Below are 23,178 nucleotides of genomic sequence, written 5' to 3'. Positions count from 1 at the left end.
TTGATTAGTTTACTTTTCTTGTCTAACAACAAACCCAATTAACAGGCAATGGTTAAAACAATTAAGACTTTTAATTAGACATTTAAAATTGATGATAAGTTAATTTGATTAACAATTAGCTTTGGATTTACAGGTTTGGATTGATGGAGGAAAATAAATTGTTAAATTTGTGGGAGAAATTTAAAGTTAATTGTGAAGAAAATTAATTGTTCCATTTTGGTTTTATCACAATGGATTTTGTATTCTCGTAATTTAATCATAATGATGACATTTTCTGTTAATTAATAAAAACAATTTTTGGTCTTTTAGTTAACGTTTACTAATTGGGGAACTTAATTGTAACAATATAATAATATGATATTAATAACAACCATTGTTTGGATCACCTTTTTGTGGGGACAATCAGTAAATTGTCACTGATTGTTTGATACACTCGTTAATTTAGTTGATAAATTTAAGACATTAAGTTAACATGTAATAATTTAAGTAAAAGATGTTAAATGTTGTGACAATTAGTGGAAGGAAAATCAATGGAAATTATTGTAAAATATTAATTAGCAACAATTTAACTTCGATCTCTGTTTAAATCATTTCATCAGTTTCTCTATTCTTCTATTACTATTGATAAATTGTTCAATTAACTGGGAATTCATTTTTTGATTGGTTTTCTGATTAACATGAAGAAATTTGATATAACAAAATTCAATGGAATAATTTTTTTTCTGTACAATTAAAATGAATCTCTGATTGTTAACAAGGATTAAACTTCATTAGATAATCAGGTTGGCCTTTCATTCCCATTAATTGAGATTTTCATCAATAATAATAACATTATTTACTAAATTAACTGTTAAATTGAAATAATTGATTGACAGTTAATTGTTGGTTGATTAAAATGGGTACAAATTAGGGATTAGGTTAATAGGGAAGTTGAGTTTCTTTACCATTGTTTTGATTGTTTACTTTTTGATTTGTTTTTCTTTTTCTTTGGTTAATTTTTGATTAATTAGGTTAATGTGCTGTTAGTGAATTAACAATCTGCGAATATTATTGTTAATTGATTAACTATCGATGATATTTTGTTCTGTGTATCGGTTAATTGTGACCAATAGAGATTTACTTTGCCTCTTCTCGAAAAACACTGAGTTTAAATTGAAGAGAAAATCAAATCAAAAGGTAAATCGTTTCAAATTAGTGAATTAAAGTTGTTAATTGTGAAGAATTAAGTGTAGAGATTAAGGAAAAGGTGAACATGATGCGAAATTTTCACAATTAGAATTTGCATATTTACCATTAAATTAGATTCTCTTTTTTGTTTCCATCATTCCTTTTACACCTTAAACACAATTAAATTCAAAAATTTAATCCACACAATTATAGGATATTCATTTTGAATAATATATTCAATTACATTCCATGGTGATGACTATGCAATCAAATTAACTTAATGGCAACACTTAACCTTCACCAACAATCAAAAAGGGATAATCTTCATCACTAAGAACAATTGAATATCTCTAAGCAAGAGAGAGAGAAAATTATGTATTAACAGAGGAAAAAGATTGGAGAGACAAAGAGATGACCAATTTCACTTAATTAACTTGATGGTGGAATTTATGTGATTTGAACGTGACGATTGATTGGAATATATTTCAATCATTTTTTATCCTTTGTTTCTGATCCATTGGTAATTACTGAGGGCGATGAAACTGGAGTAATGTCATCTTGGAATAAAGGATTTTTAACTTCCATCTCTCCGGTGGAAGCTAATCCGGGACACTCATAAACAGTATAATCTCCTTCCTCATTTTCTTCCTCTGAGTCAACATCCGATGCCGAAGTGTGTCGAGAAGTAGTAACTCTAAAAAAAGAAAAAAAAATAGAATAATAAATGAATAATTCAAATGAGAATCAATAAAAATGCGATTAATCAAAAATTCAAAATGGAAAAGAAATAAAAGGAATGAAAAAAACAAAAGAATAGAATTTATGCTTTTTCTTGTTGCCTAGCAACCATTATGCTAACGAATTTATGCTAATTCATATTCTCTTTCCACTTGTTAATCCTTTCGATGTGATTGTTGTTTGATTGTTTCTAATTGTTGATTAATTTTGGTTTTCTTTTTCTTTTTGCTAATTGATTTGAACGTTAATTTTGTTACTTTGATGTTCCCATTTCGACCTGTTTGTTTTTGACATTTTGCTTTTCTCTTTTGGTGATGATTAAAATGGTTTCACTTTGGGAAATTGTTGATCACTTACTTTTCAGAGGCAATCATTTGCTGCTTTTGGTGATGATAATGGTACATTTGAGCACTTTGGGCTAATTTCCGATCACCTATCGGTGAAAGATTACCTGGATTACTAGTTTCCTTTGTTATCGGACCAACAACACCATAAGCTGGATAATCAACATCAGCGGCTGATTTATTGTGCTGTTGGAATCTATAGAAACAATAACCAGCACTGACCACAGCAAATATGGCGAGACCACTTGACCCAACCACGATTGCTGATTGTTACCAAGGAGAAAGAGAAAATTAATTTAACCAGTTAATACTCACTAGATAAAGTATCTAAATGGAAATGTAGAATACAAGTGTCATTGAGCCTCTTTGATTTACTCACCTACAAAGTAGAGATCACTGAATGATGATGATGATACTGAATTTCTATTACCATGATTAAAGGATCGATATTGGACCATTGGACTACCTTCATGAGCAGATTCACTTTCTATTTTCTTGTTGGCATAATGTATCTGATGATGTACCGATGAGGAAGGTGATGATGATGTTGACACCGAAGATGCTGATCTTGATAAAACCTCTTCTCCTAAAAGTGATTCAGGAGAACCCAAATTGACCCTTAGCTTATTTGATTGTGAATTTGGTACAACTGAACTTGGAATAATTATCTGGGAATCTAAAGTCTTCTCAGTTGTCTCATGGTCTTCCCTGTTGACACTTGTAAGTTCAGTTAATGGATTATGTTGGTAATTACCAGTTAACCTACGAAAAGAATGATGATAAAACGAAATCAAATCCATGTCCATGAATCATTGAAATGAAGAAAGAACCAGCAAGTCATCAGATTACATCGGAAATGTATCACTTTCTATATACACTATTCATCTCAAGCTAAGAATAACTTCATCTTTAATTTAATCTTCCCAAGTATCAAGTTAACTGTTCGAATAGAGAAAATCAATTTTTCTTTACCTTCCTGATTAATACAAAAACATTTCCGGTTCAAAAGAAAGAATACATTTCGTAAACAAACAAATAGGAAAGAAAAAAAAATTCTTTTCTTATATCAAATACTTTTTACATGGATAACTCATCGTATCATTAAATCGTCTCTCTCACAACTGTAACTGTCTCATGGATTATCGTCACCTAATCCATTTTAATCCTGTCACATTTCAAGTTCTCGGAAAATTTCCTAATCCACATCCAAGAGTTACAATTAATCTTGTTAAGTTGGAGTTTAATTTGATTCACAACACCCACTACTCAATTCATCATGAAAATCACATCGAATCAACAAAAAAAATCCTCATATAATTGAAGAATTTGATTGATTTCAATTGATCTAATTTTCTGATACTAAATTGTTTCAATTCAATTGATTCAATGGAAATCATATTAATAATCAATTGAGTTTATTTACTTTTTTAAAATGTAAATTTCTCAAAATAAATCAGAACAATTTCCAATAATGTTCAAAGATCACAGTTTATTAGATGATCTTAATTTAGATCAAAACAATCAAACTGATTAGTCTAAATTTAAATCTTGAAAAATTACATTATCAAAATTTCATTTAAATTGTAAATTTTTCATCTCAATTTTTTGGGTGATTTAATTATTCAGTTAATCAAATTGAGTTGAAGTTTATATTTACAATTTAAGAAACAAAATGAATCAATGATTAAAATGATCTAGTTAATTAATATTATGTATTCGCAATTAACTTTAACTAAATCAAGAAATCGAAACATTTTCGCATCAATGTGGTGAATCAAATCAACTAATTCTATCCAAAGTAATTTACTAATATTAACAATCAGATAATCAAATGTTTACTTTAATCAAGTTGATCAAAAGTTGCTGAAGATTTAACTCTAACCAATGTTTACTTAATTGTGAATAATTAAGGTAAATTTGATTAATAAATTGTCAAAGAAAATAATTGATTCTAATCAGTTACAATCAGTTAATCTCGCTGATTAATCAATTCATTTCCAATAGTAAACAACTTAATTAGCTGTCAAGTTGATGACTTTTAATTGGTAATTAGATTAAAATTTTGTTAATCAACATAATTAAATTGTCATTCTGTTCAATTGATTGTAAACATGCAACATTCAATTTGTCACAATTAACATTTACTATGGTCAAGGTTAATTGTTATTTCCTTATTTCAACCAAAGATAATTAACTTTTCCTTAATCATCTTAAGCAACTAATTAATCAGATTAACATGTTAATCTAATCGAAAACTTTTCAACAATTAAGAAGAGATTAACTTTAATTACACCAATTAAAATGTTCGACTATCACCTTATTATTATTAAGAAGATTAATTGTTAATGAATAAACTATAAATTCGGTTGATTATCATGATCGATAATTAAAAGAATCGTTGAACCGAATTTAATTTTCTCATATTCTCAAATTCTGGAATCCTCATTGTTTTATTTTCCAAAGATTCTGTTAATTGTTGAGCTTTAATTAGAGATTGAAATTGAAACTATTATTCCAATTTAATTGTCAATTAGCTAATTGTAATATTAATAATCCAGAGGAGGAAAATATTTCCATCACTAGTTAATTATATTGTTCAATGAGCAATTAGTTAATCAACTGTTAAACTTGAATGTTGAATAATATTCAGTAAATTGAATGAGAAAATTTGATTTTATAATATTGACAATTTAGGTAATTGAATTTATGTAACTAGTGATTAAATAACCAACGAGATTTTGATTGGACAAATTGTACTTAATTGTAACCAAATGAATTGAAATTATAGTTACATCTGAATTAAATTTTAAGATAAATTGTAATAATTACCTTGATTGTTGGTCTAAATTTTCACCTTGATTGTTGTTACCAATTGTTGAATCCAATTCATCTTCAGGTAAATCAGTTGTTTCCAAATGATTTTTATATCCATGATGATAATGATTAGTTTTAAAAGGTAATCTCCAATGATTAGTATGAATTAGTGGATTAATTGTTTGATGTCGTTGATTATTAATCAATGATGATAAAGGAGATGATGATAATCCATCATTGGAACTTGAATAATCTTTATATAAACCCTCAGGTTTAATTAATCTCCATCCTCCTGATGATGATAATGATGATGATCCATATAACCCTAATTAGAGAGAGAGAGAAAGATGAACCGATTCAATCAATCGAAATCAATAAATCAATTGATTGACAAACAACAACAATTTAAATTGTTGTTGTAGTGAAATTTGGGTTAACAGGAACCAGAAACTCAGGTAACCAGGAAACAAGGAAACGAAAACCTTAACAGTTTCAACGGATTTAGACAAAGAAACGAAAGGTAATTAAAGTTAATTGTGATAATTACCTGATGCTAGTCTCCTAAATCGTCCGTCAACACAAACACTGATGAAGAAAACAATTAAGTAAATTGTTAATTTCCACCTAAAAGACATTGCAATTAGCAAGGAAAAATTATAATACAAGAAAACAAGGTAATCGAAATCCTTATTTTCATCTACTTTTTAAATCCACTTTGAATTAGAAATGATTAACAATTAAAACAAATGAAACTCGAAACTTGAAAATGACAATTTAACTTGATTACTGAAGATGGATAACATAATTGTTACAATTAATTTCCACTGATCAAAAATGGAGAAAATAATTTTTACAGTTACAATTTTAATCGTTGACCATATTGATTGAGAATAGAAGTTGAAAAGAAAATTTTTTCTTCTCTCTTTTTTACTTACTTTCTCTCTTTCTTTTTATTCTTACATGATACTCTGTCTCTCATGCAACTGAATTGACGTCATGAATTCTTTGATAGTATTTCCAGACAGACTCAGAATTAGAACCAGAACTTTTCTCTCTTCTCATGAAAAGAGACACAACAGTAACAATAGAAAAAGGTTACAAGAGTAGAACTCGAATCGACTCAATGATGAAACTTCCTCGAAGCTTTTTCTTGTTATTCTAACCAGAATTATCTTAATCATCATCTTTTATCACCGAGATAATCATGAGCATGATTAAGATCAAACTGTTTATCGGTTCATCTTGAAAATCTAATTCCATCAATTCTGATCAGAACTTTTTCCTTGAAATCTGATTGATCGAGAGCAAGAAAAAAACGTGATTCCAATTTCTTGGATAATTAAAATTACCTGTTAATTGTTTCCAATTTAATTGTTGACCATTTAAATGTTACTCTCAAATTACAATTAATTTTGTCACATTTTTTCATCTTAAATCATGGTTTAAACATTTCCTGTACAATGACAATTAGTATCACTTATTGTTGTAACAATTAGCTGATTATCATGTGGTCAAGAGTAACAATTGTAACAATTAATTGTATTTCCACTCTTTCATATGATATTTCATCATTTAAGACAATTAACTAATCAAATGAACAATTAGACTTTCGACTAAAAATAACTCGCACTTTCGCAAATCAATTTATTTAAATTGTCCAAACAATTAACAAACTAGAAGTCAAATGATTTGATAATTATCGCGACAATTAGTCAGTAAATAATGAAACAATTAAATCAAGTGATATATTTAAATAATAAACAATGTTTATCATGATGATTAAATGATCGATAATTAGTTAATTGTGATTGAAGGGAAACAATCAAAATCCATATAAGTTTAAACAGTAACTCCAGGGGAAGGGGTTTAATTGTTAACAATTTACTTTGATTCACCTGAAAGGGGTTAACAATTTACTAATTGCAATTCTAGAATAGCCTAAATGATTAACCTGGAAACTTTTCAATGTTGATTGTCAACAATTGGCTTGGAATCAAAATTTTCTGGTTTAATTTTTTTCTCTCTTCATTTTTTGTCTCGATTCTTGTATGTTCATAATAACCAAACATAAGAAGCAACAACAACAACAACAATAGTATTTTTCTAATACTGAATTTCCTTGGGTTTACCTTAATTGTTTCAATTGTTTCTCAATTAGTAATTAATCTAATGGTTCAATTATGATTCGTGATCAAGAAGAAAGTGAAAAATATCTTAAAATCGCTCAAAAATATCTTCTTAATGACGATCAACGAAACGCTCTCAAGTATCTCTACAAATCTCAACAATCTTTCCCATCTTCTTATGTTAAAGGTTAGTAATGTTTTTCCAATTTCTTTTCTAAATTGTCTTACCTTTCTTTCCCCCCTTTTAATTGTTACAATCAACTAATTCAATTGTCTAAGATGTTACCTGTAATCTACTGGATTATCTTAATCCTTTACCTTTTATTAATCTTGTTATGATTTACTTTCAATTTCCTTTTCTGGTTTTGTTTACATTTTTGGGTTTCCCTTTTTATTTGTTTTCTTCCTGATTATTTGGTCATTTAATTGTTTAAATCTTGTTAAATGTTATTCCAACAATTAAATTAACATACTGTGAACCTTGTGAGATGATTAAAATGTTGATTTAATTACGATTGATTGATTAATAGCTTTGTGATTTACCTGAGAATCCATTTGTTATTGTTTTGTCATCTATTGAGACCTTCACATGTTATTAATACAATGGTGACAATCTTAGTCTTTGCTGTTTGAAATGTAAATGGTTAATTACTCTTAATTGTTGAGGTTTATCTTCTTAATTGTAGCTATTGTGACAATTAATAATCAACTGGTTTGATCGGTTGATACCCAATTGTAAGCCGGTTCCATATCCCAAACCCAAATGTAGACCAATGTATTGATCAGTGATTTTGTATTGTTTACTTTTCTAATTGTTATGTTTTGATCTTTGATTTTAATTAACAGGAATGATTGATAAAGTGGAACAATTAATCTCGGTATCAGAGGAAAATGGTCGATTTGAATCTAAACGAAACCAAAGGCAAACATGGCGATCTCAGGAAAAGGATTACAGTGACCATTACAATCAACAGCCAAGAAGACAGAGTAATTACTCAAGAGAAAGTAATCAATTTAATTGTGATGTTAAAAGTAATTATTGTTCTGATAATTGTGGAGATAATAACAACGATGATGGAGATGGTGGTATTAACGAGGATGATGATGGAGATGGTGATGATAACTGTAAAGGTAATAGAGATCAACTTGAAGCCATTGAAAAGATAACCAAGTGTAAAGATTATTATCAATTGTTGGGAATTAATCGTGAAACAAATGATCAAGAATTAAAGAAATCGTATCGTCGATTAGCATTACAATTTCATCCGGATAAAAATCAAACTCCAGGAGCTTCGGATGCTTTCAAAGCGATCAGTTCAGCTTTCGAGGTGCTCGGCGACCCTGAAAAAAGACGCATCTATGATATGACAGAATTTCAAAGATTAACCAAGCCCAATGTTAATCCATATGAGCCTTATGGTAGATATAATAATAATAATAACGCTCGATTTGGTACTGGTCAACAAATGGGTCCAGAAGATTTGTTTAACGTATTCTTTGGTAACTCTCATCCGTACGGGCTCACCACGAATGGACGAATCGTCGAGCCTCCCAATCAACCAGTGGAATCAGCGTTTTCCTTCAACTATTACCTGTGATCGTATTTATCATCATGTCTATCATGAGTTCCTTTCTTATTCGTGATCCAGTTTTCAGTTTATCTCGTAGCAAGTAAGTTCTAACAAAAAAAGTACTAATGGAACTTTTTTTCTCATCAAATCGGCGATTTTTTCTTTTAACTTTTTGGTTCTTCTTTCGTTCTTTTTCCCAGCAAATATCCACTTCTTCGAAAAACTTTGGACCTTAAGATTCCCTATTACGTGAAGGAAACTTTCGAACGAGATTATAAAGATCTACTGATCGCAATCGAGGAAGAGGTTAATCAAGATTTCACTCAGAATTTGAAGACTCGTTGTTTCAAGGAGCGAAATCATAGTGAGAATTGAACAATATAATATTAATCTGAGAATCTCTATTGATTTCTTTTTCTCTATTTGTTTTATAATCTTTTTCCAGAGGAAAATTTGATCTGGAAAGCGAAAAATATTGGTGACATCGCCTTCGAGGAGCAAGTTCGTAAAATGAAAACCCCTTCATGTACAGAGTATCAAGAGCTCCAGGAACGGATCCAAGATTCCACTTGATCGACGAAAAGTCCAAATTTCATCATTAAATCATCTCTTTTTTTGCCATTAATTTAATTCATTAATCTAGTCAAACTGATTCTTATTCTGGAATCATGATAAATACATTATATATTATTATTATTATTACTATTATATTGATGATTGTTTATAATAATTGAATTTGTTGATACTCATGATCCTATCGATTAGGTTTATGTACATTTCAGGTGTAGTTAATTGTCTCAATTAACAATCAATTATCCTCAAGGTTGATTAATCCAAGAAAAAAATGATCACTTAAATCAACAATTAAAACTGAAACTCTCTTACCTTTGAGATGGACAAATCAATTACTAGAGATTTAATTGTGTTCATTGAAATTTCCTAATTGAACACAATCTAAATGTAAATACAAATCATTTTTATTAATTTTCTTCTGGTTGATTGTGTCAATTGTTAATCGTATGATTTATTTGACTAATTGTTATTTATCAAGTTGTCATAATGAGAGAGTTAATTGTAATCAACTGTGATAATTTAATTTCTAAATTGTTCCCTACACAATAGACTTTAATCAACCATTTCGATTAATCTAAATTTTGATTTCTCTCACAATTAACAACAATCAATGATATCAAATTGACGTAAATAATAAAAGGTTAACCGTACCTTTGGAGGTGAAATTAAATTGTGATTAATTAGACCAATTAATCAATCGCCTTTGAAACAATATTTACTTGATTGAAAAAATGTCGTATTGGTTGTTGTTGTTAATTGAAGGCAGAAAAACAAAGATGATTAGACAAACAATTAACCATTTATCACAATTACCGATGGCCTGATAATTGGGTTACAATTAATTTGGTTTGATTAGATTTAATCAATTCACATCTTTCACTTATCTAGTTAACTTGATTGTTTAACCAATTTGGTTAGTTTATTTGTTTGGTTAAAAGTTTTACCAACTTTTTGTTACTCCGTTTGTTTGACCAGAGCGATAAACAAAGTGGCCTTCATCAGATATGATGAAACTCGGGCTACTATTGTTAATTGTTACCATTTCATTTGATTCAATTTGTGGGCAATTAATTGAATCAACTAGAAATGAAGATTCAATCTCATCTTCATCCCTTCATCTTCATCCGGTTCAACTAATCGATGGGAAAATAAAAGTCCAACTAAATCTGGTCTTAAAATTACCGATTATGTTCAGGTAAGTTTGAGGTCAATTTGAGTTAATTGTTCTGATTGACTGTGGTGTTTTTTTCCCAATTTCCAGAGGAACCGAATGAATATTTTGAAAGATGTTAATGTAACAGAGGAAATCGATGGCCAATCGACCCTAACGACAACAACACCGATCCCTGAACTTGACTTTTCCATGGCTACTTTCAATGCGACTTTCAATATAACATCAAATTCAAGTGCATCTGAATTTCAATTGAAAAGTTTAGATGAAGTTCTTGAACTGGCCGGACTTACCCGACTCGATGTTATCCCTTCGAGTGACCCTGGTAACTTTTTGATCAAAACAAGGACAAAAACCGGTACATGTCCAAAGGTAAGATACTAACATAATTAGATTTTCGTATGATTATCTTAATTGAATTTTATTAATACTTTTTCTCTTTGATAGTCTTCGACCAAGAAAAAATCCAAAAAGTCAAGTAAAAAGTCGAAAAAATCTTCGAAAAAATCAAAGAAGTCAAAGAAATCAAAGAAATCGAAAAAATCGAAGAAGAAGAAAAAGTCCAAGAAGAAGAAGAAATCATGTTGTTGCTGTTGTTAAAATCGTAATCAATTAAATGTTTACCTCTCGAATGTCCAAATGTTCAATTTATTTTCGTGTCAAAAAAGTTCTAATCAACTGAGAACAAAAGTTGTACCAACAATTTAAAGAGTTTCCATTTACTGGAACAGTTCAAACGAAACAATCAACTCCAATCAAAATGCTAATCAATCGACGAGTACAATTGATCATAACCAGAAATTAGTTAATTAAAATTAATCCAAAGTCAATCAATAGATGAAAAAGTTTTCGCTTTGGTTTCAATCTTAACCAATAGATGTCACTACTAGTCGAGAACAAAACTCAATTAAATCAACAATTATTAATAAATTGCAGAAAAGTAATCAAGTGATTAGCTAATTGTAATGGAATAGTATTAGAAATTAAGAAAAGAAATTAATAATCAAATTTTCGGTGTTTAAAGTAGAATTGTTAGTCTAGGTCACTTTCGATGAGAGTTCGACTTTTTCTCGATGAGAATCGGCAAGTACGAAAAAAGTTTGTTTCCAACTTTTTTTTCTCATTTAGTTTAATTAAATTTTGCTTTGAAGTTATTATCATATGATGAGGATAAAAAAGCTCCATTAAAAGATGAACCTTTTGAGTACATTAGCTAATTATTGATATCGATTTGATGATGAACTTGGTCTTTGGATGTTGAAGTTAATCTGAACAGTTCAAATGAAGAGATCAGATTACATGGTAACTATGAACATGAATAAAAATCGAATCCATTGGAATTATCGAAGAATCAAAAAGGCTTCGAAATGCGACTTAGAACTTTTCTTCTTTCTTGTATAATCGAATTGTAATTTCTTCTTTCCCATCTTCCCTTTATCATCTTCTCTCAATTTCTCATCTGTTGATTATGATTACATCTTAATTGTAATGATGATTAAGGTAAATATCAAATTACTATAATTACTAAATTATTTTTACAAGTACAAAAGTAATCATTTGTTTTCCAATCACTGATAATTGTTCCTTGAGTAATAAATATATTTAAAAGATAAACTTTTGTATCTTCTCAAAGTTAATCAACAATTAATTGATTGTTGCCATGTAAGATTCAGTCGAAGTGGATCAATCTCGTACCAATGGAAGACTTTTTTTTCCAGGTCAGTGGGAAAATAATCGAGAAGAAAGAAGTGACTTCGGTAATGGACAAAGTTGCAGTTCGAAAAACGGATAATAATGAAAGAGAACTGGAAGATAATGATGAAAATGGAATCAGAGAGCGAGAGAGTGAGAGAGTGAGAGAGAGAGATGGTGATGAAGGATCGAGTAAAGAAGCGAAAGATGAAAAGGAAAAAAGACAAAAATGGCTGCTCGTAGAAAAGAAAAAATATTCGACGTTTATATTTTTCTTCTTTTCTTCTCTTTTTCCTCTTCATCAACATCATCATCTCAATTCACGCCTTCTCATCTTCTCTCATCTTCTCTCATCTTCTCATCTTTCATCTCTTTTTTTCTGCCTTTTATCTTATTCACCATTCTACCATAGGTTAGACCTATTTCCATCATTAAATGGCAGAGCAAACTCACTCCATCCCGCCCAGGAGATGATGGAGAGAGAGAGAGAGAGAGATCGGCATGAAGAGTAGGACATTTGGAGTGGGTCGATTAAGATGTAATAATAATTTTATTTCAAGTTCGAGTCGTTGATTAACAAACTAACAGCACAAGAAGTAAAAGATTTCAACAATTAACTTGAATGGTAAAAAATGAAACCACCATTTTACTCAATCCATTGATCATCACCAGGCAACGTATTTAAAGTAATTGATTATCAACATCATTATTTTCAATAATCATAATGATAAACATATTGATAATAATGATGATAATATATTACTAATTTTGAAAACAGTTAGATTGATAAATCCCAACGGGATCAATTATATTTAATTGGGTTGCGTTTGGAGAGTTTCATTTTGATTTCTAACTGTTCTAACTGATTATTTCTTACGCTCCCAACTCTTATCATCATCATCATCATCTCAAGTGATTTACAATGATATTATCATGATAATGAATTAAATCAACACAAACCAAACAATTATGATTAACTATCATTATCTTAATCATTTTAAAATTGACCCAAAAAGTTACAGTTACCTTATCTGAACCTATAAGATGGAGATGAAGATAAAGATAAAGATGATGATGGAGATGATGAAGACGATGAAGATGATCATCTCAAATAACAAACAACTAACTTGTCTGTAATTGTAATTTGATAACTGATTGTTTGTCAAAGGAAAAAAAACCTTGCGTCTATAGGTTGGATGATGAGGATGAAGATGAAGATGAGGATGATGGGGATGAGGATGAGGATGAGGATGAGGATGAGGATGAGGATGGTGGTTGCAGTTTACATTATTGATTATTCAAAATATTGAATAGTATTAAGCATTTAATCTGGATAATGCTAAACATTAACACATAATTATGACAATCATTATTGTCACACACACTCTCTCTCTCTCTCTATAATCATCATTTGATAATCTTAATTGTAATCATCTCATCAAAGTGATGTTGATGTTGATTATAAGATGATAATTTCAGCATCAATTGAATTGTAACTGTTACACCAAAAAAACCCCTTTGAGTTAATCCATCAGCCCATTGATCACTGTTTTTGTATTGAACTTGTAGATCAAATTTCAGTACAAAGATTAAGATAATTAAGATAATTATAATCTTCTAGATAAAGATGAGGATAAACATGTGAATACGGATAAAGGATGAAACCATTTCCGGTCATCATCTTAATCATTCATCTCGACAATGTTTAACAATGATGATGATGAATATGGAAATGGTTTTAACTGAAAACAAAAATTGTCAATTCCAAATGATTGTTAAGACAAAAAAAAGTTTCTCACGAAAAAAAAAACTTAGTTTTATTGTCAAACAATTGATTTAATTGTAAACAATTTAAATGTCATTGACTTTGATGGGGAATGAAAAAAGTACATTGATTAACCATCGCAATCATTATAGTAATTAACTATTTACTTTTCTCAACTAATTGCTTGATGAAAATCACTAATTGTTGTACAATCAAGTTGATTATCATATTTTTCAATTGTAAGTTGAATCTTTTTTGATTAACCTTGATTAAATTGTTTGCTGATGATTGTTGTTGATATTTTTCATCATCACAATTTAATCATCTGATTATAAATGGTGGGTGAGTAATTATGATTTACTAATTGTTCAATATTTATTAACTAAATATAATCGATATATTTAAGATAATTATAATATTAATCATCATTGGAAAACTTTCAAACTGGAAATTAATCAAAACTAAATCAACTTTTTAATTGTATTGTCAATTTTTGCTACTGTAATTTGATTATTAACAATTAAATCATTTGAATCCTCATCTTTTAATTTGATAGCTAATTATGATTATCTAATAAAACATAATTTAATCATTTAAGATCAGATAACTTAATTGTTTGGATTTACTTAAATTTCAACTTGTCTTCATTGGGAAATTGGTTTAATTGTTGATCATCACATGAATTAAATTGTTCTTGATTGTTTCGTAATCATTTAGAGGTTTTTAATTGTTATTATTACATAAATATTGATATTGATTAGTTAATTGAATAGGATTAGAGGCAAATGATTAACTTTTTGATTGTTATCAGCATTTGATTATGAAAATTTTTGGTTCATTATTTTTTGTTCATTTTCATGAGAAATTAATTAATTATGTAAGTTAATATGGGATTGTTGATAATTAATTGATTGTTAAAAATATTGGTTAATCAATGAGATATATAAATGTATAATTAACATATAGTAAGTTAATAATCAAATTTGATCATCATAACAATTAAATTGAGGAAACAAACTGGAATAAGGATTACCAATCATTGGATTGATTAATTTTTGGTTAAATTTTCAATATTTAATTGTTGTCGTAATACTTTTAGGCTAATTATTAGTTGAATCTATTGTCACTTGTAATTAACTACAATTAGAGAATGAAAAGTTTTACCAACCAGTAGGTTAATTGTTTGGGTATTAACTATCGACTGGAAAATTGTATATATACACAAAAAGAAACATTTAATCAACAATTAATTGTCGATATCGAAAAGGATATTAATTTGATTGTTGAATAGAAATTGAAAAAGAAACAATCAATCAAGAATCACAGGAAACTCTCTGAATAATCATGAATCGTTTTCGAGGCTGAATGAGCGGCAATCATTTTCGCCTCTTTCTTTGTCTGATCTCGTTGTCGTCGATTTTTGAACCAATTGCTGACCTGAACTATCGTAAGTCCAGTGGCCTCGGCGATGTTTTTCTTATCCTCGGGCTTGGGGTAAGGGTCATTATTGTAACACTCTTTCAGCATACACCTTGATTTCTCCTTAAAACAGTAAATCCTTTCCTCTCCATCCCAAATCGTATACGGAAGTGGATGTTTTTTTCGAGCTCGATATTTGTCCACTGGACATAACGGACGTTTCCTGGTTTTCTCGGTCTCCATGTAATGAGCTTTAAACCTGAGGAAAATAACAAACAAGATACAATTAAAATCAGATTAATCGGGTTAATTGTTAATCTCTTTCTATCCTCAATCTTTCTGAATTATTACCAAAACTTCACAAACCAAATCGCGAAATCAAAACTAACGGTATCGCTTGATAATCAGTATTCATGTCTAATTTAAATGAAAGTGTATAAATAATATTGTAATAACTTTGATTCACTAATTAACCGTTAAAATAAAATAGAAAGAAAAACAAAGTTAACAATTACATTTACAATTAGATAGTGAGACTCATTGAACCTGATCAACTTATCTGAACCTAATCATGATTTAATCTGAAAGTGTGTTAACTTTCAAAGGTAAAAACCTAATTTACTATTTAACTAATTCAACCAAATGAAAGTAACATAATTAATATGAATTATGTTTAAACAAAAAGTATTAATACTCATCAAAAATATAAATGGAAACATAATTTAATTGGTAAACTAATTGTCATGGAAAGTGAGGCGATTTGAACACGAGGAAAATAATGAAACGTAATGAGGATAATTTATGACAATGGCCTTTTAATTGTGATTACAACAAGCAACTTGATTGGGATTAATAACTTTTTCTTTTGATTGTTGTTGATTTAGTTGAAGATTTAATTTGATTTTAAATTGTAGTCAAAGGATCAACTGATTGGGATTTTCATGTAGAATTTGGGAAAATAAAACTTACCATAGATTGGAAAGTTCATCGTGATATTTTGGATCGAAAGAGTAACTTTCGATTATTTGGAAAAGTTCTTTGTAATTAGCACTGTAAAAGGCGACATGAGCTCGAGCTCGAAGGACAGTTTCATTGCGACTGATCTGAGGTGTTTCTGGAATTGTCCAGAGAAAATTTTCCAACTTTTTGAACTCTTTCGAGTGAAGTAAAGCTTCACAGACACAAGTTATCTGGTCATTTGTGTACGATGTCCACGTCAATGGGGTCGATTTAGCGAAGCTGCTTGACCGTTGGATGTTATTGATATTCACTGAATTTGAGTGGTGAGATAATTGAGTTTGGTGGTGTTGTAGGTGTTGTTGTTGTTGTAGTGGTTGTTGAGGTTGTTGGTGGTTTTGATGGAGTGAATCGTGAAGTACATCGGTGAATTGCCGATGATTGTTACGAGATTGTTGTTGTTGTTGTTGCTGTTGTTGGTGGTGGTTTTGTTGGTGCTGTTGGTGTTGTTGTTGTTGGTTGAGATGGTGATGACTTTGAATGTTTTCTGATTGAAATCTAAACTGATTAGAGTGATGATTTAGATTTGCTTGTTGTTGTTGTTGCTGTTGTGGTGTTGATGGTGGTGAAGTGTGACTACTATTTAGATTGCAGATTGTTGTCTCTGTTGATGAGCTGTAACAATCATCTTCCATTTTGGTTTTAATTGTTGGTGTAATTGAGGAAGTTCCAATATTTAAAGATGATGTTAAGGGTGAGGAAAGTTTACAGGGTGAGACATTAATACATGACGAGGTGGAAAGTGGGGTTATTTTGATGGATGAAAGTAATGGAAGTAAAGTTGAGGAAGAGAGTGGAGGAGAGGAAGATATTGATAACTTGTAGCTCGAAGAGGAATCACTGTCCGAACTCGGGATACTCGGTCCATCTAAAGCGGGACCAAAAGGTGTATACGAAAATCCTCTTGTATTCATGAGGAATATTTTACTTCGATAAAGGTACGAAAGGGAGAAAACGACACACACAGAAAACAAAAGTCCACGAACGTGAATACAAAACAAAAAGAACAAAAAATAAACGTTAGGCACCAGAAGAGAAGACGAAGTGAGAGAGAGAGAGAGAGAGAGAGAGAGAGAAGTTGGCCTAATGTCCAGCACCTTTTTCGAAATAGTTGTTGAGTGTTTATCTCTGTCGGGGTCGTCCCCTCCTTCACCTCGAGGCGAGTGTTAAATATTGTAAGTGAAGTTTTAAGAAGAATAATAAAAGTTTTCTAAAAGCACCAACAAACAAAAAGAACACCAATAATAATAGAATAATAATATTTGAACAATAAGAGAAAAAAAAAAGTTCTAAAGGATAAAAGTTGTTTTGTCGAGCAAGCGAATGACACAAGTTGATGAAGTTGTTAAAAGACTATGGAAATGAAGACGATTAGTGAAGAGAGTAAGTGAATGAGATAAATGATGTGAGTGAGTAAAATGAAGAGAAAGAGAAAATAGAAAGAGAAGATGATGAGGATGATGAGGATGCGAATATAAAGGAAAAATGTATAGGCTTTTAACTCGGTAAAAGTTTACAAACGATTTTGCTCAAAGATTAAAGAGAATCTATAATGTCACTTGGCTTGAGTTCGTTTACGCGGGTTGTGTTCATTTCGCTGACAGGAAATCGAAGGTCAAATGTCGAAGAGAGAAACAAATTCTTCTCTTTAAACTCTTTCTTTATTCTCTTTCTTTTCCATTGTCCATCGATTTCTCTCTTATATTTTGTATCTTCATTATCAGCGATCGAATTAGATACTGATCGTAATTGTGACTTTTCGACTTTGATTATGATCTTCGATGTAATTGATCATCGGCATAGATTTTTATCTTTCAGATGAAAGTTTCAATTTTCGAAAAAAAATCGATCCAATCGATTATCCCAATCGGTTGGCTTTCAATTGTCAACAATTAAGAAACAAACATTAATCAGTTGCTTTCAAACAATTAAGAATATTATTTACATACTCCTATTACTCTTGTTACTCTCAATTAACTCACAACAATCAACTGTTAACAATTGACAACAATTAATTAGATGAAGGGAAAAAGTTGAACATTGAAATTATGTAAGCTACTTGCTAATTGTTGTTAATCAATGTTGACTAGTAATAACTAGCCAATAGATTAAAGGTTTGGCTGATGATCAATTTTAACAAATCACTTTTACTTTTAATTATCAATAACAACAATCAACAAACAAAATTAACCCTTGATCCTTTTAAACAGAAAGAAAATCATTCCAATGGTTTCCTTTTTAAGATTTTTCATTAATTCCTGGAATTGTGATTAGTTGATTATTTTGTTATTCCTGTTAATGGTAATCATAAACTGATTGATTATCAGTGATGAAAGAAAAAAAGTATTTTCAACAATCAAACCTTACAATCAGTTGATTGGTTACTCTCATCATCTTTTAACATAATTAACTTTTCCTTTCTAATTCTCCTTTAATCATTACAATCATTGTATTCAATTTCATCAATTAATTTGTATATTTTTTTTGCAAGTTATCAGAATAGAAAACAATTAACAATATAAATACATTAAGCTTTGGGCTTTGATCGCTTTGTAGCAAATATAAATATGATTAAGTTTTTGGGAAATTAAACTGAATTATACAAATGGTTAAAAAATTGTTTGGTGGTTGTGAGATCGACAAGCAATTAGATTAAATCATTTTGAGGTTGATGGTTGATCAGGATCTATTTCTTCATTCAAGTTTACTGGTTCAGCTGAATCAATGAGCCGTTTTAATTGTTGACATTTAGGATCATCGATACGTTTACCAAGGCAATTGGAAGCTTCAGTTGTATCCATGTTGGCGATATGAACTTTGGCCGCGAATTCATAGTTGGTATCGTTTTGTTTTACTTTGGCCCATGCAGAAAGAATGTCCTTAATTAGATGAGTGTTGTAAGTTTCGCGAGATTTGACCAGAATTAGCGCTTCCTTGTACAGACCAGCATTGACCAAAACTCTTGCCGCATCTATGATTCTGTGGATTGTTGAGTAATATAAGGCCGCTTGAATGGAATCTCCAGATTTCTCTAATTGAACGGCATAAGCGAGAACCGTTTTAGACCAAAATTCACGGGAAATTGAAGCGGCCTGGGAGACCATCCAATCGGACAGTTGACTAGTTTTTACTGCTTCGGTAATCATATCTTTAAGGTTACCCTGTAAGGCTGAGATTTGAAAGGCAAGAGGGAAATTTGTATTCTCCTTGTGATTGGAAATCTCGATCTCACAAAGCTCTTTAATTTCATCTTTATCGAGAAAAATTAGATTCCTTGTTCGAAGTTCATTATCATTTATATCAGAGCTGATCAACTGGTATCGTTTAGATAATAGAAACTCGATATCTCGAAGTGTCTGTAATTTGGTTGAACAATTTTCCATAATATTTGATCTTGGTAATAGTGATTTCTTTTTATCTTTGTATGAAATCTCGGCCATCACTTTATCGGAATTTCTCAATCTGTTTATTATCGTATCTGGATGACCTGGAGATCGGCTTGTTCGGCCATTTTGAGCCTTTGACGAAGGTTTTGTTTCTGGTGAAACTTTTGGCGTACCTGATTCAGGTGTAGCTGATGTAATACTTTCAACAATTTTACCCACAGGGAAATTGATTATTTTTTCAGTGGTTGAATCTAATACTTGATTGACATCATGTTCATTGCTAGATTCAAGAGCTGAATACTGTTCATCGTCACGATGAACTTGTTCAATAGGTTTCAAATAATCATATTTAGTTGGACTTGGTTCATTTACTTCGGGTACAGGTGATTCATTTCGTAAATCCCTTAGACTTGCAACTAATCTAGGATGTTGACTATTTCTCATTTCACTGGGAGACCAAACTTGCAACGTACTATCATCACCGCCACTAAAGATAAGATTACTATCCCAAGGAGCCCAAGCGATGGCAAACACTTTGGACCAATGGCCGCGAAAAGAGTACATAGGTGCTTCACAGTCAATATGCCAAACTTGAACCGTTGTATCGGCTGAACAAGTGGCCAATAGGTCTTGATCAACCATATTCCAAGCGATACTTATAACATTATCTTGGTGTCCACAAAGAGTCTTATCCGATTCGGTTACATGAACTAATTTTTTCGATTCATTGTACTCGATTAGGTGAAATTTAAGATCAGTCAATTCAACTGTAATATCTCGTGACGCTGATGCTATCCAATACTCGTGCTTTGCTTTATCCTTGTAAACAACTTTGTTTTTAAGCTTACAATCGTATTGATAAAGATTATCGGGATGCCAACGAATACAGGAAATAGGTGCTGTATGAATATCCAAAACAACTGCTGATTTAAAGTGACCATCATTTGCACAGATCATTATTTGACCATCTTCGTATCCAATAGCAATGTAATTATAATCATCTTTCCAGACTAATTCAGTTTTATCGAGATTATCTCGAGCAACACTATGATCGGATAATTGATCAAGACTAAAAGCCTTGGAATCGGTTACAACATGAGCTCGGATTGATCCAGCAGCATAGACGGTGTAACAAGCCCAATTCCTGGTCAAATTAGATGAAAATTCAGAGGGTATGGGTCCCCATTTACAAGCGTAAACACGACTTTTATATCCAGTTAATTTGTGCTCACTAGAATAAACCTTAACTTGTTTATTTAATTCGACACAGATAAAAGTTCCGTCTTCGGTACCAAAACCAATCAGACTTTCTCCATCTCTATCCTTTGGATGCCAAGCAGCACTAACGATCTTTGTGGACGGTGGGACATTAGAAACACTATCGATTCTATAGTTGGGTGGACCTTTACTGTTGGAAGGAATGAAGAAAAAATGTATTAAATCAACCAAATAAAATATCGATATCATGATAATATACACTTACTTGGGTAAATCTCTAGCATTATGGTTAAAGTACCAAATTTTAAGACCATCGCCACAAGCGATTAATAGTTTTGTATAATCTGCTGGATAAAAGTCGAGATCATGAACTTGTAGACTGACTGTTGGAAAACTTGGCTGAACACTTTGCATCTTTTTAAGATCGTAAATAATAATCTGACGATCTATCGATAAACTGGAGGCAAAAAATTTCATATTCCAAAATGGTTGAATAGATCGTTTGTTTTCAGTAACAATATAGTGGAAAGGATTAACAACCGATATGTTAAATACAACATTATTATGATGTATTTTATTCACATTGATTGGTTCAGGTCTTTTTAGCGGATTGAATCTGGTTTCACGTTTGTCGGCGGGAATATCGATTAGGACAATCTTGCCATCAGTTCGAGATACCAATAGTTTAAGAAAATATCGACAATTTTCAAATTCTTTTTCTTTTTCCTTTTCCTTTTCAGTGGGATCATTTGCTGTTTCCACAACAATTACATCGTTTTCTGGTTCTTTAATTTCAATTGTTTCCGATGCTTCAATTTCATTGCTTTCTGATTCTCTAATCTCATTGCTCTCTGATTCTTCAATCTTGGGTGGTTCAGGTTCATCATTTTCAATAGATTCTTGAGATTGATTGGACTCTGTGGTTGATTTTTTAGCTTTCCTGGGTTTTGTTGGCGGAGGCTTCGGGACAAATGCAAGGGAGAAAAAATTTTTCGCCTTTGATTTATCTCCTTTGGTGGCAAAATGTTGCTCAGCAAGAATTTTCCGTGAGTCAAGTTCCCAAACTTTTAGTAATCCTTGTCGAGAGATTACAGCTAATATACCAGTTTCATATTCTCCATTTGAAAATGGAAAGGACATTGAGGTTATTTCGTCTGAGCTATGATACAAAGTGTATAATAAATTGTAATCAACGATCGAAGCTCCATCAAGCTTAACAATTGAAACATTTCCACCAACAAAACCAACAGCGAGTAACAAAGGATCTACTTTGGTTAATTTGATGGAAATAATTTTTGACTGGCGATTCTTAACAAGTGAACCAAAATCAACGGAATAGTAAACATTGGTCTCAGTATTCCATTGGATAACATGAGAACCTTTTGAATAGTAAACATCAACATCATCAGCCCAATCGACGGAATTGATAATCAAATCAGGTCCCGATTTTATATCAATAGGATCAATTGTTTGCATTACATTTTTCTCTATATGGTAAATATAAACCTTTCCCTGATTAGATCCAATGAACAATTTAGGAGTCCTAAATAAAGAGAGACAGAGATAGATATGGCGACAGTTTAAATTAAAGGTCAAATTTGAAACAAAAACACAAAACAATTACCACAATTTAATTAGAAGATCACAAACGTAATCTACTTACTTTAAACACCGAGCAAATGAAACCGCATTAACCTTTTCATAGACACTTGGGTAAGGTTTAACCGAACGATTAAATCTTACTGTTGTACCGTGAATTTGGCATAAAATTACACAGTTACGAGCACCATAAGCCAATAAACCATTAACATTGTTCTTAAAATAATCGTTTTTGGGTAAAATAAAATTAGAAGAATTTTGAAAAAAATTTGGTGAACTCCAAACATCCAGAATAAAATTTGTATACCAATTAGCGAAAGGAGATAAACTGATTTTGGTTTCACTAGAAATCATAATGAACCAACAAACAATCAAATCACTTCTCAACAGAGAACAGAACAGAATATAAATGAAATGAAATTAAATTAGAATCAAATTAACCGTTTAAATGATTGTTTCTCTTTTTAAAAACAAAAAGAAAATACAAACTCACATGTTAACAGAAATGAAAAAGAAAAGAAAAAAAAATTTGAAAAAAAATCGAAAATCTAGTAACCAAAACGATCGTCAGATGGAGA

General features: G+C 30.7%; 5 protein-coding genes across 6 annotated transcripts; 2 read left to right on the top strand and 3 right to left on the bottom strand.

Moving 5' to 3' along the window:
- Nucleotides 1-69: 69 nt before the first annotated feature.
- LOC128392749 (protein cab-1-like) lies at nucleotides 70-6,044 on the bottom strand. 2 transcript variants are annotated; one of them, XR_008326031.1, is made up of 6 exons: nucleotides 5,611-6,044; nucleotides 5,079-5,388; nucleotides 2,629-3,011; nucleotides 2,263-2,512; nucleotides 1,292-1,861; nucleotides 70-274 (listed from the first exon to the last, which is right to left on the bottom strand). XR_008326031.1 is itself a non-coding variant. In XM_053352832.1 (5 exons), exons 1-5 carry the CDS (start codon nucleotides 5,696-5,698, stop codon nucleotides 1,657-1,659), a joined length of 1,236 nt encoding a protein of 411 aa, XP_053208807.1. In that variant the 5' UTR covers nucleotides 5,699-6,044; the 3' UTR covers nucleotides 295-1,656. The 2 variants fall into 2 exon arrangements, 1 of the variants encoding a protein (XP_053208807.1); XM_053352832.1 differs by lacking the exon at nucleotides 70-274 and having other exon boundaries at nucleotides 295-1,861.
- Nucleotides 6,045-6,972: 928 nt separating this feature from the next.
- On the top strand, nucleotides 6,973-10,022 carry LOC128392748 (dnaJ homolog subfamily B member 12-like). Its single transcript, XM_053352831.1, is given in 5 exon segments — nucleotides 6,973-7,376; nucleotides 8,036-8,704; nucleotides 8,707-8,860; nucleotides 8,961-9,124; nucleotides 9,206-10,022. Coding segments are annotated over 5 exon segments (1,248 nt in total). The 5' UTR covers nucleotides 6,973-7,243; the 3' UTR covers nucleotides 9,334-10,022.
- Nucleotides 10,023-10,449: 427 nt separating this feature from the next.
- On the top strand, nucleotides 10,450-11,136 carry LOC128392750 (uncharacterized). Its single transcript, XM_053352833.1, has 3 exons — nucleotides 10,450-10,528; nucleotides 10,595-10,876; nucleotides 10,952-11,136. Exons 2-3 carry the CDS (start codon nucleotides 10,604-10,606, stop codon nucleotides 11,102-11,104), a joined length of 426 nt encoding a protein of 141 aa, XP_053208808.1. The 5' UTR covers nucleotides 10,450-10,528; nucleotides 10,595-10,603; the 3' UTR covers nucleotides 11,105-11,136.
- Nucleotides 11,137-15,013: 3,877 nt separating this feature from the next.
- Nucleotides 15,014-17,789, bottom strand: LOC128392695 (homeobox protein unc-39-like). The gene is made up of 2 exons (XM_053352763.1): nucleotides 16,350-17,789; nucleotides 15,014-15,639 (listed from the first exon to the last, which is right to left on the bottom strand). Exons 1-2 carry the CDS (start codon nucleotides 17,309-17,311, stop codon nucleotides 15,282-15,284), a joined length of 1,320 nt encoding a protein of 439 aa, XP_053208738.1. The 5' UTR covers nucleotides 17,312-17,789; the 3' UTR covers nucleotides 15,014-15,281.
- Nucleotides 17,790-18,827: 1,038 nt separating this feature from the next.
- On the bottom strand, nucleotides 18,828-23,085 carry LOC128392694 (gem-associated protein 5-like). Its single transcript, XM_053352761.1, has 3 exons — nucleotides 22,665-23,085; nucleotides 21,267-22,544; nucleotides 18,828-21,191 (listed from the first exon to the last, which is right to left on the bottom strand). Exons 1-3 carry the CDS (start codon nucleotides 22,952-22,954, stop codon nucleotides 19,055-19,057), a joined length of 3,705 nt encoding a protein of 1,234 aa, XP_053208736.1. The 5' UTR covers nucleotides 22,955-23,085; the 3' UTR covers nucleotides 18,828-19,054.
- Between the last annotated feature and the right edge of the window lie 93 nt (nucleotides 23,086-23,178).

The sequence above is a fragment of the Panonychus citri genome, unplaced genomic scaffold (genome assembly GCF_014898815.1).
Source record: "Panonychus citri isolate SS breed McGregor unplaced genomic scaffold, ASM1489881v1 Contig00136, whole genome shotgun sequence".
In the NCBI taxonomy this organism is placed as follows: Eukaryota; Metazoa; Arthropoda; class Arachnida; order Trombidiformes; family Tetranychidae; genus Panonychus; species Panonychus citri.
Note: the sequence above shows the minus strand (reverse complement) of the source record. Positions and strands in the feature narration are given on the sequence as shown.

Excerpts from the sequence above, each read along its gene's own strand:
- LOC128392749 (XM_053352832.1), bottom strand. The coding sequence starts at position 5,698 with ATGTCTTTTAGGTGGAAATTAACAATTTACTTAATTGTTTTCTTCATC. Across the intron at positions 3,012-5,078 it reads AATTTAGACCAACAATCAAG|GTTAACTGGTAATTACCAAC; the intron begins GTAATTATTACA and ends TTCTTTTCGTAG. Across the intron at positions 1,862-2,262 it reads CAAATGATTGCCTCTGAAAA|AGTTACTACTTCTCGACACA; the intron begins GTAAGTGATCAA and ends TTCTTTTTTTAG.
- LOC128392750 (XM_053352833.1), top strand. The coding sequence starts at position 10,604 with ATGAATATTTTGAAAGATGTTAATGTAACAGAGGAAATCGATGGCCAA. Across the intron at positions 10,877-10,951 it reads AAACCGGTACATGTCCAAAG|TCTTCGACCAAGAAAAAATC; the intron begins GTAAGATACTAA and ends TCTCTTTGATAG.
- LOC128392695 (XM_053352763.1), bottom strand. The coding sequence starts at position 17,311 with ATGAATACAAGAGGATTTTCGTATACACCTTTTGGTCCCGCTTTAGAT. Across the intron at positions 15,640-16,349 it reads GATGAACTTTCCAATCTATG|GTTTAAAGCTCATTACATGG; the intron begins GTAAGTTTTATT and ends TATTTTCCTCAG.
- LOC128392694 (XM_053352761.1), bottom strand. The coding sequence starts at position 22,954 with ATGATTTCTAGTGAAACCAAAATCAGTTTATCTCCTTTCGCTAATTGG. Across the intron at positions 22,545-22,664 it reads TCATTTGCTCGGTGTTTAAA|GACTCCTAAATTGTTCATTG; the intron begins GTAAGTAGATTA and ends CTCTTTATTTAG. Across the intron at positions 21,192-21,266 it reads AATGCTAGAGATTTACCCAA|TAAAGGTCCACCCAACTATA; the intron begins GTAAGTGTATAT and ends TCCTTCCAACAG.